Raw genomic sequence first — 16,428 nt, 5'->3', positions numbered from 1 at the left:
TGGGGCTGCTAAAACTGTGGTCAGCTTGTCCAGCCTAACAGCAACCCCTGTGCCAGGCAGGGAGGGGATGGGGATGCCCCCGCCTGCCCCACTCCTTCGCATCCCCCATCTCAGGGCAGCTGCACTGAGCACAGTCGTGCCACCAGGCTTGGGACAGCACCCAAGCGCCCACCCTGTGCAGGGCTGCCGCAGAGTGACATGTCCGGGGCACCTTGCATCCCGAGACAGCTGCAGGACCGGCACACGCAAAGCGGGTCATCGCCACAGGGTCTGGTTTAAGTTTAACGTGCGCTGTCTTTGAGCCCCATCCTGCCCCAGGTGCCCGAGAGCCAGACCCCGGCCCCAGCCTGCTTGTGACTCACCAGCTAAATGCAAGTAAACACCTCCAGCTTTCCCTGCCTTGGTTTCATCATGATGAAGATATTTTTAACTCAACCACACCAAGAAACACTTATTTTAAACACAAAAGCACCTACGGGCTGTTTCTACAGCCTGATCTAAAAGCCTCCCTAGAAGGACCAAAAGCAATAGTCATTATCTACTGTTGAGGAGCTTCACATTTGGAAAGGCGGAGCAGGGTTCTGGGCTTGGTTTGTTAAACACCCTTCACCTCTTCCCAGCTGCTGTGCAGCCTGAAGGTGAGGCCACCCACCTCAGAGAGGAGGTTTCCACCCACAGGGCTCCGTTTAAAGGTCAGTGGCACAGACCGCAGCTGAGGGCTGCTCAGCCTTTGAGAAGAATGGGGCCACAGGAGGTGTCGCCAGAGGGGAACGTACAGCTTTGTGCAACCACTGATTTTGGAGGTACCAAGGGCCTGGGTGCAAGGGGTTGCTGGCCATTACCTGGAATGGTGGTGCAGGTGAAGGACAGCTTCGATTTGAGCTGATGGGAACGTCATCAGTTATTCCTGCTTTAATATGAGCAGGAGCCGGATGAGCTTGTGTGGGACCTGCCAGAGCATGAAGCTACTGGGGATACTGGTCCTGCTCCCAGTCCTGCTGGTGGGGAGGCCAACAGCAGCACAACAACCAAGAGCCACCGGCTGGGAGGGGTTTATACATTCAATTCACCACCACAGCCAGAAGTAATGAAATCACTCTGAAGCAATTAAGACGGAGGAATGTTAAAAGGCAACTGCACTAAAACGTCAGAAGGCACCCACTATGCTTGTCACAACTTGGAGTTAAGATTTCATTTTCCCTCAAACTACACGTTAAGCTCCATAGTTTGGAACCACCGGAAGAAATTTCTACCATTATATCAATGATTCATTTTCACATCCATTTGTAATTTTGCTGACTTTCCCCAACAGACGCCTTCTTCCCCATTTTTCCTTTCCCAGGACACATGGTTTCCCTGCCACCTGCAAGTGTGTTGCTGTGCCCTCAGACCCCCAAGTGATCCCCGGTTTTGGTGGCACACAGCTCACGGTGGGCCCCGGGGATGCTTGGGTTGATGCGCCCTGGCTATGGGCCACCTCCAGCTGGTGGAAGGTTTTGTCCGTGGCAAACTGAAAACCAAGCAGAAGGGTAGAGCGTGTCCCTGGGGTCTCAGAGCGGCTCCGAGGGGAGCACAGCAGGCACCGTTCACCTTGCTGGAAGTGAAGCTCTCCTTGCGGAGCCAGTTCACAGCACCAGTGCTAATACAAATTAATCTCAAAGGGCAGATGATTTTTTTTTCCCCCAAAAGGTTCACGTTTGTACACAATCCCACCGCTGCTACCCTTAGCCGAGCCCGCTGCCCAGGCTGGAGCGGAGAGGGAAGGGGTAGAAGAATTAGATTTGCTCTCAGCTTCATGTTTGTGAAAATCCTGGTTTACTGGCCATGAGCACTGTGAAACCTGGCCTGAGAGTGCGCCTGGGGTCTGGAGAACACAGCCCGGCCGGGGCCTGGATCGCCGGGAAGGGGCAGCCTCGGGTGAAGCCCTTTGGTAAATGGAGACCGAGGCTCAAATCACACAACAGCCGCTTTGCCGTGGCCAGCTGCAGGGTGCTGCATTGCTCCAGGGTCCAGCCCTGCACACAGCCAGGGTCGGTGCGACATGACACTGCTGTGAGGCGTGTGCCCGTGTCCCCAGGACAAGCGGGAAGACCGTGGACATGCACCGGCTGCTTTAATTCACCCTTAAATTCTCTTTCAAACCTAAACTGCTGCTGCGAGGCTCGGGCTCTCCTGGCAGGGGTAGGAGTGCATTGCTCGCCTGCCTCCCACCCAAGGTAGGGCACAAAGGAGAAGGTGTCCTGGAAGTGCTGCAGTCCGGCAGGGGTTGGGAGGTGGTTGCTGGTTGTGAGAGCTGATTTCTTTAGCTTTTGGTGCTGCCGCAGCAGCCTGGCCCCCAGCTCTGAGCCGGGGGGCTGGGGGCTGTGTTACTGCTGGGCAAGAGCCTGGTCCTGTGCAGGGAACGGGCCAGGGGTGCCTTGGGGTGGGTCTGGTGCGTGGCGGTGGGTGCTGCGGGTGCTGCCTTTCCCACTCGGTTCTGGCTGAGTTAGAGCACTTGTGCCTCTCGCCAGCGATGGCTTTGTTTTCAAATAGCCATCGTATTCCAGGCTCAGTCAGCCTCTTGAGGCTGAAGAAGCTGAGGCAAGAGCAGACACATGCATTCCATCGACCTCCATGTGAGCAAGATGTAGTTACCGCTCAGCCTGAGCCAAAACACCTGCAGCAAGAAACCTTTTTCCAGGAGAGATGCCTTCCCAAAGGCAGGCTGGTGGAGGCCAGTTATAACCAGTTTCACAAGGCGGTTGGCCCATTCTGGGATTATACTTGGCGCAAATCTTCCATGACTTCACATCCATCAGCGTCATAAAATCACTTTGGTAGCAGCCTGGTTGCGTAGGGCAATGACCCCTGGGCTTTCTCCACCGACGGGACCGTAGGGCTCTGGGATGTGGGGTTTTATTCTTCCAAAAATAAAGGGACCCAACCCCCTTCTGTCCTGGGCAAAGAGAAACCCCCTCCCACCCCGCAGCGCAGACCCTACCTCAGCCCTGCAGGACGAAGCCATCAGGCTCACTGCAGGGGCTGCCCTTGCAGGGGGGGGCTCTTGTCCTCAGGTAATTGATGGCAGCTGATGGCCCCTTCCCAGCTGGGGACACTCGTTAAATCGGCACCAGCTGTGCCGTGTCCCAGGGGAAGGTCCAGGCGCGTGGGTGAAGGTACCCGGGTTATGGCAGCCCTGGGTTGTGCCAGGGGAGGGACCCTGGACTTACTGTTTGGCCAGGCCATGGTGTATGGAGTTAATTACGTTGATGAGGGTTTTGCTAAGTGACTGCAGTGCTGCTGTCTGGACTGTCCAGCAGCCCCAGTGTCCCTACGAATGTGGATTAAAGCACACTCAGTATTACATGCTTGCAGTGTTAGGCACCCTCACACCGAACTAGAGATGAAGGTGCTGATCTGGGGTTTTCCTGGAGTAATAAAGGAGCTGGGGGATTTGCAGATATATACGTATTTTTTTCCTCTTTAGGTGAGTTCTGGGTGGCAGTGTTTCCTAGCTAGCAGGGGCCAAAGCAGCAGGCCAGGAGGGCTGGTAAGCAAAGCAGGGACCCGATGCTGCATCAGTGGCTGGACCGTGCCATGTCCTGAGCCCCTCACAGCCCCCAGCCTGACGGGGGTCACATCCTCAGCCGCCCATCACCCCAGGGTGGCCATGGCCCGAGAGCCCCCAGGAGATGGCAGCAGCCCTTCGTGTGTCCTCGCGGGGGGAAATGAGCCCTGGGGCAGCTCTGGAGGCTCCCCTCTGCCCAGGGCAACGGGCAGCAGGTTCGGTGGGGCAGGGGGGCAGCTGGGGGGCACAGCCCAGCCCATGGGCCCTGCTGCCCCGGGCTTGGCTGCTGGGGAAGGCGAGGTTTGCCTGCCCTGAGCCATGCCCTGTCTCTGCCAGCACCCACCACTGCACCCAGCCTGGCCGCAGCAGGCACAGCAGCAGCATTTCCATTCATCCCAGAGCGCGGCTAACACCCAACTGAACCAAGCCGAATGCATTTTGCATGAATGAATTTACTTTAGAAATGTACAATTTCTGGAACATGATGACAAATCAGCAGAGACACCGAGTGCGTGTGATTCTCTTGTGTGCCGGAGTGCCTGGGATGGGGCGCGGGCAGTGGTGCCCGAGCTGGAGGGGGGCAAGGGGCCGAGCAGCCATGCCCCATGCCAGATGGGGACCAGCCCTCCTAGAAACCTGCACCTGTGTTGGAAATGTCCTCTCTTCACTGGCTGCCCTGATTTTTCTTTGTTTGTTTGCAGCATTTTGCAAATATTGCACATCTTTGGGTTGGGGGTGGGGGTTGCACAGCAGGAGGAGGGAGCGAAGGCAGAAGAGTCAATCCCTGCACGGCCTCCCCGTTATTACTTGGCTCTTGTGCATAAACCCTGCCCTGTCCCAACCGTCTGTGGGTATCACACGTGGGCAAAACCATCCCAGGAAGATGCAACTGCACCCCAGAGGCAGCGATGACCCTCTCCTGTCACAAGGGAACTGCTAGTTAAAGTGGTTAAGTGGAATGACCAAGGGACAAAAGCAAGTGCCTCAACTGCCATGCTGTCGTGCGCCGGAGAGCTGTGCAGCACACACAGGGAAAGCCAGGGCAGCACCACCTGCACCCCAGCACCCTGCGCTGCTTCACTGGGTGCCTCTGTGTGCAGCAACTGCTTCCTCTACTGCAGAGCTCACACCAGCCCCATTGCCACCTACGCCAGAATTGGGCCATAACATCAAGGCCAAAAACCTTGGTGTTTTTAATGCCTAGGTTCAGCGGTACCAAGTTTGCAGCTTAAATGACTGGTGGTGGGCATCTGCTGCCTGCCCCCCAGGAGCACACCCGCCCCTCCATTTCTGCACACCCCTGCAGCTGGTGGGTCTTCTGCGGAGCGCTGTGTGTCCTTGGAAGGGAGGAGGCTGCCGTAGCTGTGCTAAGAAAAGGCAGGGATCCATCCTGGTTCTAGGAGCGACCGCTAAAAATAGCAGTATCTGTATCTGGAGAGCAGCGGGAGGAGGGAGAGCTCAGGGTCGGCTTACGGGCGGGGAGGCTGGCAGGCAGAGCAGGCAGGGAGGCTGGCAGGCAGAGCAGGCAGGCAGAGCAGGCAGGGAGGCTGGCAGGGAGGCTGGCAGGGAGGCTGGCAGGCAGAGCAGGCAGGGAGGCAGGGAGGCTGGCAGGGAGGCTGGCAGGCAGAGCAGGCAGGGAGGCTGGCAGGGAGGCTGGCAGGCAGAGCAGGCAGGCAGAGCAGGCAGGGAGGCAGGGAGGCTGGCAGGGAGGCTGGCAGGCAGAGCAGGCAGGGAGGCTGGCAGGGAGGCTGGCAGGCAGAGCAGGCAGGCAGAGCAGGCAGGGAGGCTGGCAGGGAGGCTGGCAGGGAGGCTGGCAGGCAGAGCAGGCAGGGAGGCAGGCAGAGCAGGCAGGCAGAGCAGGCAGGGAGGCTGGCAGGGAGGCTGGCAGGCAGATCGCAGCCAGTGACAGCACTGGGGGCACCAGCTGTTTCCCAGCACTCGGTGCAGAAAGCGGATCGCTATTCCCTTTTAGCACAGCCATGATTTACTGCTGCAGCTCTGGTGACGGGTTGCGGCGTGGTTCTGTTCGTTCACCAGTGACAATGTAAAGCGGTCCCACCAGTAAGTTGGTTGGCTGCGTGCCAGAGGGCAGCATGTTCCCCACCTCTTCTCATCATCTTGAATATATCTTGTAATTTTGGGGGGACATAACCAACCTCTCTCAGCACTCCGGCTGTTATTCAGCCCCTGCAAAGCAAAACCAGCTCCCACCATGCCCAGGGCAGCTCGGTGCTAGGGGTGGGATGGGGACCCCTCGAGCTGAGCCCCAGGTGACCTTCACCGTGGGGGCACCACGCTTCTGGAGAGACGCCTGCAAGCCTGCCCTGCGCCTGCCACAGCGGGTAACATGGGGAGTCTTCTGTTCATGGCTTTGCATCGGGCCATTTCACAGCTTCTGGGTCCTTCTCATCCCAGACCATTCCCGTGGGTGACCTGCCCACACTGATCTCCAAATGCCCGCAGGACACAGCTGCCCAGGCAGCTGCTCCCCTGTGCAGCAGTGCAGGTGGCATGAGCTGTCCCTGCAGCCACAGCCCCTCTCGGGATGGTGCTCAGCCACAGACCTGCCGTCCCCTGCCTGGAGAGCACGACCTGGGACTGCTATTACTTGCACCGGGATTATTCCAACCCCAAATCCTTAAAGACAAGCTCCCATTTCGATCTGTAGGATGGTGGTGGGTTTGTGTTCAAATCAAGGGAGTGGGGCAACGCTACCTGCACAAAGAGTCGTCTCTTGAGAGGTACAGAAAAATGCTTCATAATCCCCAGTGAGGTAGCTGAGCGGCATGGTCCCGCTCCCCGGCGGGGAAGGACACGGTCAGTGGGGGCTGCAGGGGCTGGCGCTGGAGGCAGGATGGCTCCCGGGGCCCCCCAGCCCCCAGCCCTCCCTGCTAGGCACTGTTTCTTAAGACAACCAAGTTCCTACTTGGTCATCAGAGCACCAGGATGGAAAAACAAAGGCCATGAGCCCAGAGAGCAAACTGCAGGAGCAACTGCACCCAGGGCTTGCACCCTGGGCTGATTTCAGGCACCGGGGGTCTTTTTTTTGTTTGTTTGTTTTGCAAGTGCAAAGACTAGGCTCAAAGTTGCAAGAGCCAGACCAGAGGGAGAGGCAAGGCTGGTCTGGAATTTTCAAATTTTCACGTCGCTTCATCTGCAGAACATGCCGGGGACCCATCGGGTGTGTAGGCGAGAGAAATGTTGCATCCAGGTTTGTCTTTCCGTGCGCTGGCAGGATACAGCTGGGCACGGCTGGGCTCAGAGAAGGTCTTTCATGATACCTGCCGGCAGGGCTTCCCCCGCCACACTCGCAGCACCCAGGCTCGATCTCTTCCGTGTGACAAGCACCATCACCTGCACCGTCCTCTTCAGCCCCGGCTGGCAAGCAGCTCTATCGGCCAAGAGAGCCAGGGGAGCACGCCGGGGCGAGCTGCCAGGGGCCTGGGGCAGTTTGTAGCACTTGGGGTAGTTACTGAAACACTCAAAAGTATCGTTGCAGTTTCTGCAGGCTCCAGGATGGTCACCGAAGCCTGAGGAGGGGAAAGGCTGGAGCGCAGTGCTCGGGCAGCCGCAGCAGAGGAGGGTGCGGATGGCCTGGAGGAGCACCACGTCCTTGGAGAGGAACTTCTGGAAGTTGGGCTTGAAAAGCAGGTACACCAGGGGGTTGTAGAGCGTTGAGGACTTGGCAAAGACGGCCGACAGCACAAAGGCCAGTGCCGGCACCTGGCTGGCGTCACCGAGGACTGCCCAGAGGGCCACGACGGCGTAAGGGGTCCAGGCAGCCAAAAACCCCAGGCACACGGCAATGCTCAGCTGGAAGAGAAGGCGATGGAGACAGCAATGCCCTGAGCCTCCTGCGGCACACGCGGGATGCTAACTGCTCCCCTCCCCCCACCTCAGCCACATGCTGAGACCCCGTGGGGTCACACCACAGTGGGCGCCCACCCTGAGCAGTTGCTCACATCCCCAGGGAAAGGTGCTTCTGGACCCATCACACTGGAACATCGGGATGTCAGACATCAGGACAGCAACTCAGCACGTCCCAGCGTGACAGCATTAACCTGCACTCGCTGCAGGCGACTCCCACCCTGTCCCACCTGGGGAACTCAGGAGCTGCCTCGGCCCACCACAGCAGACGGGTACGAAGCACCCAGGGACCCGCCTGGGACCAGGACAGCATTGGACTCCAGCAGCCTTTTGGCAGCACTTAAAAACCCTCCAGCAATGTGTGCTGGCGTGCAGACCGACCGAGAGGCTCTGGAAACCGGCCACGCTCAGACCCCCTTCCTCCAAGCAGACACAAACGTTTCATTCGAGGCCAGGCTTGCAAGCTGTTTTCTTTCGTGTTTGTGGCTTTTTTTAAAGGGTATCCACTTTTTTTTTTTTTTTTTTTTTACATATCCTTGGTAAATTATAGTATTAGCTCGTAGTCTGGGGAACAATGACTCATGCAAGCTCCTTTTGTGATCTTTTCCAATGTAATTTAAAATGAAAACTCCTCCACCCGATGGCTTTAAACAAGGAGAAATGTGTTATTACCCACAGATACAAACACCTGGAGAATTCATTGGGAACAGCAGACATCCTGGCAGAAAGGGTCCTGCCACGTTTGCCTGGGGCAGGGGCTGGGGCAGGGGGTTCCCAGAGACCCTGCAGTGCCCCGAGCCCCCCCCTACCTTCATGACCAGGCTGTGCACGCTGCGGGCTCTGCGCTGGGGGGAAACGTGCTGCCTGACGGCTCTCCGGGACACCCGCACCGTCCAGAGGATCAGCGAGTAGGAGACGAGGATGAGGAGGCAGGGGAGAAGGTAGCAGAAGATGAAGAGGGCGAGGATGTAGAGCGTGGCCTCCCTGCTCGAGGCTTTCCACGTGATGCAGCAGGCTGTCCCATAGGGCTCGGGGCCATAGCTGCCCCACTCGGCCAGGGGGGCCGTGGCAAACATCAGGGCGTACGCCCAGACGCACAGCAGCAGCACTCCGGCGTGGCAGGGCGAGAACTTGTTGCCTGTGGCAGAGGGATTGGGGTGAGAATGGCTTCCCATGGGCCAGGGGGAGCAGAGAGAGAGCCTTGTGACCCCCAAGACACCCACACCTCCAGGCACCAGGGCCGAAGCCAGCTGCCCTGGGACATGGACAGGGTCACCGGAGCAGAGCAGGAGCTGGTGCCGTGGAGCAGGCAGAGCCACACCGACACTTGCCCCAGGACACACAGGTATCCTCCTGTCCCCTTGGGCCAGTGGCCAGAGCACGGAGCCGAGAGAAACGTAAGGGTTTGCAATGGCAGGATCAGCAGCGCAGCCTCTCACAGCTTCGGGAGGAATTGCTGGGAGGCCACGTGGCTGCTGGTGGCATGGGAGGGGACACTGCACCCATGGCCCCGCAGGGACAGGGCTGCACCCATGGCCCTTGGGCAGCTGGGAGGGAGCCTGGCTGGCTGCAGCAGCCTGGACATGGGGCAGGGACCACGCAAAGCCTCCCCAGACACTGCCACATGAAGGACCCTTCCCTCGCCGGCAGACTGAAGCACTGGGGGAGGTGTGTCTTCTCCTTTTTGACCCATCCCCTGTCAAATCTAAAACCCTGCTCTTCTAAGAGCTCAGCTTAAAGTGCTAAATCTTCAGCCATACATAGCAGTAACATTTTTCTTTGACCCTAAGCAATGAAAAGCACATTGAGATGGGCCATTTCCTCGTGGAAAAAGGGCTGGGGACCCACGGGGAGATAAGCCCAAGGTGCCAGGCTGCCAAGCGCCGGCTAATCCAGCGAGCAGAACCTGCGCGGGGAAAGCCACCGGTACCTGGGCTGCCTTTGAAAAGCCAACTTTTATCTTTATCTTTCCTTCTACCTTTTTAGTGATCTCCAGAGCTGTCGTGCTGGCACATAACCAAGGTGACTCTGCTCCAGCATTGTCCTTGAGGCACTGCGAGCTGCCGGGGACAAAGCGTGTTGGTGGCTGGCAACAGCCACAGGCTCGGGACAGCCAGACAGCAAGCCACAGGACGGGGGGTGAGGATGTACCCTGGGGTGCTGCTCTGCAAAGCAAACTAGTATCTTTGATTTCTTATTTTATGTCTATTCTTGGCCTTTAATCCAAACTCTATTCTGAAGATACACACTGGATGGAGGGTTGGCAGCTGAGCTGAGGAAATTAAGAAGCAACCACAAACAGGAGGAGCTGTAAATGTACAGGGGACATCCCTGCGTCCCCTCGCTTGCTCAGGTGCTCTCTGCAGTGCATGTCCTTTACAAAGACCTGGTGCCCCAGCTTAGAGCTGCAAACACTCACATTAGCTCTGCAGAGGAAGTCCAGGTGAAAATAGGGCTACAGAAGTGAGCTATAACACTGAAAACCCAGCTCTCTTGTATTAATTATTTCGGTGAATTAAATACATTTGGCCTATGGCTCTCCCACCAGGGACAAGGGAAAGCAGCTCTTCTTGCACCGTCACAGCTTGTGGCTTCCCAGAGCCTGCTCTAGTCTAAGCTCAAGTCTGTGCCGGGACATTTAACATTCTGCAACCTGCTGTGATACAGCAGCTGGGAGTTTTCTACGGAGGGAGGACAAGCCCCTTGACACTTTTTGGGATGATGTTCCTGAGCCCTAGAGTGAAGCAGGGGACAGCTGGGATGCATGCACAGGGCATGGGCACAGGGTGCTGGGGCTCCGTAGCCCCATGCAGGTGGAGAGGAGTGAATACACAAGTGATCAAAGCCTTCAGAGTTTGCGGCACAAGTGTACCAGTTTTTCTCTGGGTACCCAGCCCCGAGCTGAAAGGCAGAGACGAGGAGCAGAATGAAGCCCCCATAACCCAAGGGGAAATGGTCAGCGACCTGCTACACCACTCAGACACACACGGGTCTCTGGGGCCGGATGGGATCCACCCGAGGGCACGGAGGGAGCTGGCGGCAGCGCTCACCGAGCCAACCTCCATCATTTGTCACCAGTCCTGGCTAACCGGGGAGGTCCCAACTGACAGGAAGGTAGCAGGTGTGATGCCCATCTACAAGAAGGGCTGGAAGGAGGATCCAGGGAACTACAGCCCTGTCAGCCCAACCTCGGTGCTGGGGAAGGTTATGGAGCTGATCACCCTGGGTGCCATCATGTGGCATGTGCAGGACAACCGGGGGTCAGGCCCAGCCAGAGTGGGGTTATAAAAGGCAGGTCCTGCCTGACGAACCTAATCTCCTTCTATGACAAGGAGACCTGCCTAGTGGATGAGGGAAAGGCTGTGGCTGGTGTCTACCTAGACTTTAGTAAAGCTTTTGGATACTGTCTCCCACAGCATCTCCTGGAGAACCCGGCTGCTCATGGCTGGGATGGGGATGCTCCGCGCTGGGTGAGGCCCTGGCTGGGCGGCCGAGCCCAAAGCGTGGTGTGGGATGGAGTCTCATCCTGCTGGTGCTGGGCACCAGCGATGTTCCCCGGGGCTCAGCGCTGGGGCCAGCCCTGTTCAATGTCTTTATGGATGATCTGGACGAGGGGATCGAGTGCACCCCCAGTCAGTTTGCAGACACCACCAAGCTGGGGGGGAGCGCTGGCCTGCTGGGGGGCGGGGGGCTCTGCGGGGGGGCTGGGCAGCCGGGCCGAGGGGCCGAGGCCACCGGTGTGAGGTTCAGCAGGGTCAGTGCCGGGCCCTGCCCGGGGGTCACACCAGCCCCCGGCAGCTGCGGGCTGGGGCAGGGGGCTGGGAACTGCCCGGCGGGAAAGGGCCGGGGGGGCTGGGCGGCAGCCGCTGGGCAGGAGCCCCCAGTGTGCCCAGGTGGCCAAGAGGCCAACAGCAGCCTGGCTGGTGTCCCCAGCAGTGTGGCCAGCAGGACCAGGGCGGCGATCGTCCCGCTGTGCTCGGCACTGGTGAGGCTGCACTGCGAGTCCCGTGTCCGGCTCTGGGCCCCTCGCTGCGGGAGGGACGTGGAGGGGCTGGAGCGTGTCCAGAGATGGGAACGGGGCTGGGGAAGGGGCCGGGGCACCAGTCTGATGGGGGGCGGCTGCGGGAACTGGGGGTGGAGAAAAGGAGGCTGAGGGGAGACCTTCTCACTCTCTACAACTACCTGAAAGGAGGCTGTAGGGAGGTGGGGGTCAGTCTCTTCTCCCAGGTAACAAGCGATGGGACAAGAGGAAACAGCCTCAAGTTGCACCAGGGGGGCGTTAGGTTGGATATTGGGAAAGAGTTCTTCACCTAAAGGGCTGGCCAGGATTGGAACAGGCTGCCACGGGGGTGGTGGGGTCACCATCCCTGGAGGTGTTTAAAAGACATGTAGATGTGGCACTTAGGGACATGGGTTAGTGGTGGACTTGATGATCTTAAAAGCCTTTTCCAACCTAAACGATTCTATGGTTCTGTGTATTGACTGGGAATAGGTTGCCCTGGGGCAAAGCTTTCCCAGAAGAGGTGGATCTGGCCCATTAAAAAGAAAGGGGTGTAAGTATAGATCAGATAACACGTGTCCCAGCACCTACCATATGCTGGGTAACAGACCTTCAGGCAGCAAACCGTGCTGAGCACTGTCAGGCTGGTGAGGCTGCAGAGCCCGAACAAGACCCCGCAGAAGGCGTAGAGGGTGCACACCGCCTGGTTGAACAGCCACCTGCAAGGGAAAGCCTGCAGGTAAACCCGGCCCTTCCCCCCGCCGGGCGGCTGGATGACAGCCCCTGGCACTCGGCTGGACCCAGTGTTCCCCAGGGTCCCTGCTCTGGAGGAAGGCTGGGCATTTCCCAGCAGTGGAGCTGCAGCTGCTGGTCCCACACCAGAAGCAAAGCTGGCCGTGTGCGGGGTGGCTGCAACAGGCTGCATGGATACCGGCACCTGACTGCCCAAGCAAACACAGGCATGATCTTGCCCTAATTTGTTCCCTGAGCATCCCAGTGACAAGCACAGATGGAGCCATGGGTGTGGGAGCTGCCCTGGTCCATGCCGGTGCACACCACAGCAGTGCCCACACCGCGCAGGTGCTGCTTTGGAAACCCACCACCAAACCCCTTTTACAGCAGGTCTATGTGATGAACCAAAGGGACAGGGAAGAGCAAAGCACCCTGCTGTGGGCTGGCTGGCTGCGAGGTTACAGTGCCCCGTGCCACCAGAGTGACCTCTGGAGTGATCCCAGAGTGATCCCCTGTCAGGGATCTCCCCATTCCAAGACAAGGTTTTCAAACTGCACCCATGGCTGTTGGCCGGTGCAGAGCCATGTCCACAAGGTACCTGTGTGCAAAGAAGGAGGAGGTGGCCAAGGGGAAGAGCGTCACTGTCATGCTCAAATCACTGATGGCCAGGTTGACGATGAAGAACTCAGCAGGCTTCAGCATGGACCTCTTCTGATAGGCCACCAGCAGGAGCAGCGAGTTCCCAGAGAGGGACATGATTCCTGCGGAGAAGACAGAGGAACGGTGCTGTATGTAATGGGGCCGGGAAAGGAGCCAGGATCATCTTGAGATGTTTGGAAGCAAACACTGGAGATGTCTACAGAGGATGGGAAGGGCTTCCAGGCTTCCCTCTCTGGAGCGGGCTGACCAGGGGAGCCCACAGGACCTGCAGGGCTCTGTGAGTACATCTGCAGCTGCTTTACATTGCATATGATCCCTTCCCCTTCCTGAGATCCTACAGAGGCGTTTGGTAGGAGTGCAGTGATGGGATGAGACTGCAATGGGCTCCGGGTGCAGGATCTGGCCAGAGTCACTTCTTCCAGCTGGAAGGAGCAAGGGGGGCACTTCCTTCCAGCTAGATAAATAACAGGAGCTTTGTGTGATTGCTCTTCTGATGTGAGGCCAAGGAGCTGGGCCCCTTCGCCTTTTTAATTTCTTCCTGGCAATGTCACTCCTGTGAGTCTGTGTTGTCCAATATCATGGTAACAAAATAAACAAGAAGAAAGGCATTATGAAGATCAAGGAAAATCCAGACTAAACAAAAGAAGGCTCTTTGCTTGCTATTAGTGTATTTAAAACAGCAGCAGCGATTAAAATTCTGTAACAAGGGCTTTCTCTCTTTTTTAAATTACCTATTTGTGCTTTCATTGAAAAGAGGTTTCTGTGTCCTCAGAAGGAGGATCTTTGCTGCTCTTGGGACAGCTCGGGTAGGACAAGGGTTTCTCCCTAATGAATCAGGCTGTAAATTAAATACCATGGAAAGAATCAGCTTCCAAAGCCGCTGAACAGCCAACACTAAAGTTCCCCTCAGGAACATGATTCCAGGACCTGGTCAACACCAGAGCTTTGGAGGCTCTGGAGCTGCTGGAGGGCAGAATACTGAGATGTTTATCCTTCTTCCCAGCCTCACAAGGCGTCTTTCCCACAGAGCTAGTCTCACATCCGTACTAAGTACATTTCATTAGCTTTACTAACTCTGAAGAGCTGTAGGTGCCTATAGGGCTGCTGGTAGTGCCAGTGGCGTGAGCATCCCTTGGGCTCCCCACCCTCACAGGCATGCAAAACTCTTCTAGCATTGGGAGACAACTTGCTCAGGGCTCAGAACACTGGAAGGCTTTTCTTTGGCCATCATTCACTTCTGGACCGCACCACGCAGGTCTAGGCCACCTCAGAGCACACCCCAGCCCCTCAGTTGTGCCTGCTGGCTTTTCAGTGCCACTAACTCCAAATCACAGGACATTCACCAGCATCTTCTGCTGAAAGCAAGGGCCGCTCAGGTCTAAATACCTTCAATACTCACGAAGCTGGCAGCGCTAACACAGCCCCTATCCATCTCACGCTGGGTGGCTGCGGTAGGAGTTACAGCACGTTCCTCAAACGTTGTTCAACTTTCCAAATATTTAAAAACATTAAGTGGTACTTGCAGTTCCCCTGAGAGGGGAATGCAGCCCCCAAGCTTTGGCCAGATCATCCTTTTGAGCAACCTAAGGCTGACACAGGAAGGACCAGTTTGATTGTTCTGCTAATGACTGCACACTTCTGGAAGCATCAGTGACTGCAAAAGGCCTGAATGTCTCTGGCAGGGACACAGGTATAACAGGCTGTCCTTGCTTACCAAAGACTAAATAGAGTGTGCCAAAGATCAGGTCTTCTCTCTCCGATAAGGTGGAGATGAACACTGAGGTGTCGGACGCATTTCCCATCTGCAAAGCAAGACACAAATAGAAGTGAGAGTGAATTCTGGCTAATGAAGGAGTGTTCAGCTTCCTTGCTTCGCGGGGAGGACAGCTCTGCGCCTCGCTCCTGGCACTGCACGATGATGGAGGCAGCAGCGTGCAGCCCCCCAGCCCCCGGCTGCAGGGGTGGCTTTGTTAACGCTGGTGCAGCGCTGACCTAACCGGCTGGGCAGGGGGCTGATAACAGGATCGGGCTGGTAATCTCACGTGATTACCATTTCTTCAATTACAGATTTTACTGATTAGGATTAGCCTTTGGATCTAAATTTTCTTTGCCTCAGCCATGTGCTGACCGCAGCAGGCGCTGTGTGCCTGGCCGCGGGGACCAGCTGCTCGGAGCTGGAGGCCTCGTGTTCTGCAAAGCCCCCCCTCCTCCAGGCTTGCCCCGTCCTTCGCGTGCCTCCGCCTGTCCCTGTGTCCACATCAGCGTAAAGACTTGGCCAAAACTCTCTTTGTTATGTGGCCAAGACCTGTTCGTGTGCCGTCCTGGCGGCATATTAATTGCCTCTACTGTGAGACACGCACTGTGCGTGCTGAGAAGAGCCTACGCACACAAGGGGACTTGCAACAAGCTGCTGGCCAAACCCCAGCCTAGGAGACCCCACAGCTTGGGACAAAAAGGAATTGTCACCCCGATCATCACTGCTCCTGCCTGGGACCTTCCTTGTTCAGCTGGAACTAAATCTGCTCCATGCTGCCAGCAGTGCAGGCAGTGAAGAACGTGAGGGTGAACCCATGTATTAACAATAAAATAAAATAAAAAAACCAGTAGTAAAAAGTCACTCCCTTTCTCAGGGTGCCTGTCTCAATCATTGAGCTTTATCGAACTAATTAGTTTCCCTGTTATTCTGTGCAGCTGAGCCAAAGGTTCCCAAGTGCTCAGGGAGTTAATAGGGGGTAGTCTAGCAGAACAGCAGATGTGTTTCAGTATATTCACTCCCTTCACTGATAACAAGTAAATGGGAAAATATTTTGTTCAGGTGAAGAAAAAAGAAAAGAGGGGGTGAGAGAAAATAATGGTTTAATTATATGTTTCAATAGCTGTTAGCTTGCTTGCTGGGATGTTTAATGCATGCAGTATTCCTGCCTCCTTCCCCAAGGTCCCTCCCTGAACTGAAACCAGTGCCCTGGGAAGGAGCAGGGGCTGGGGGGAGGCAGCTGGGGGCAGCCGTGGCATGGTCCAACCCTGACAAGTGGCATCAGGCTGCGGATTCCTGCCCCGGTGCCTGGTTTTCATAGGGCCACACCGTGAGCTGGAACAGGGAACAGATCTGGCCTTACGGGGAGGAGGTGGGTAACAGCAGCATCCCCAGCAGAGATTCCTACCTGGCCTCTGAGTGCCGTGAGGCGGCTTGGGAGCTATCGCGTGGGCCAGGAGGCAGGGACACGGAGCCTTTCCACGGGTTTTGCTGACACGGACTTCACCAACAGAGCAACTACCCTTGTTATCCGTACCCCGGTGAAAACGCCTTCATATCCAAGGCTGCATTCAGAGAGATGGAGCTGATTACTTGAAGTAACGAGTAAATCTGCTTTCAGTATAAATGTACTTTAAGACAATAATTGGTGTTAAAGTGCCAAGAGATCCTGACAATAGTTCTTCATTCTCTGTGTTATTGGCCCATACAGCCAAATACCAATGGACAAAGGTCATGGCTTTCTTGGGTTAGGTGGGCACACAACCTATGGGATGTTTACAACTCGCATAGTTTCACTTACTACTTTTCAGTGAGCCTGTCTCAAGCATCTGATGTTAAGCAATCTAATATTTTTATGGTCAGTGCCTA

The 16,428-nt window shown here is 56.6% G+C and overlaps 1 protein-coding gene across 6 annotated transcripts in view; it reads right to left on the bottom strand.

Moving 5' to 3' along the window:
• Positions 1-5,385: 5,385 nt before the first annotated feature.
• The window catches only part of LOC119154559 (opsin-5-like), a 44,810-nt gene continuing 33,767 nt past the window's right edge, over positions 5,386-16,428 (bottom strand). For 3 of the 6 annotated variants that reach the window (XM_037402248.1, XM_037402249.1, XM_037402247.1), the window contains 5 exons: positions 14,521-14,608; positions 12,745-12,907; positions 12,006-12,133; positions 8,224-8,552; positions 5,386-7,360 (listed from right to left, as the gene is read on the bottom strand). In XM_037402248.1, coding sequence (XP_037258145.1) covers positions 6,806-7,360; positions 8,224-8,552; positions 12,006-12,133; positions 12,745-12,907; positions 14,521-14,608 — 1,263 coding nt within the window. In that variant the 3' untranslated portion in view covers positions 5,386-6,805. Of the gene's footprint in view, positions 7,361-8,223; positions 8,553-12,005; positions 12,134-12,744; positions 12,908-14,520; positions 14,609-15,967; positions 16,425-16,428 lie in introns of those variants that run through there. The other 3 variants (XM_037402250.1, XM_037402251.1, XM_037402252.1) reach the window with 2 other exon arrangements.

The sequence above is a fragment of the Falco rusticolus genome, chromosome 10, assembly GCF_015220075.1.
Source record: "Falco rusticolus isolate bFalRus1 chromosome 10, bFalRus1.pri, whole genome shotgun sequence".
NCBI classification, from domain to species: Eukaryota; Metazoa; Chordata; class Aves; order Falconiformes; family Falconidae; genus Falco; species Falco rusticolus.
The sequence above is the reverse complement of the archived record's forward strand: the minus strand, read 5'-3'. Positions and strand labels throughout refer to the sequence as shown.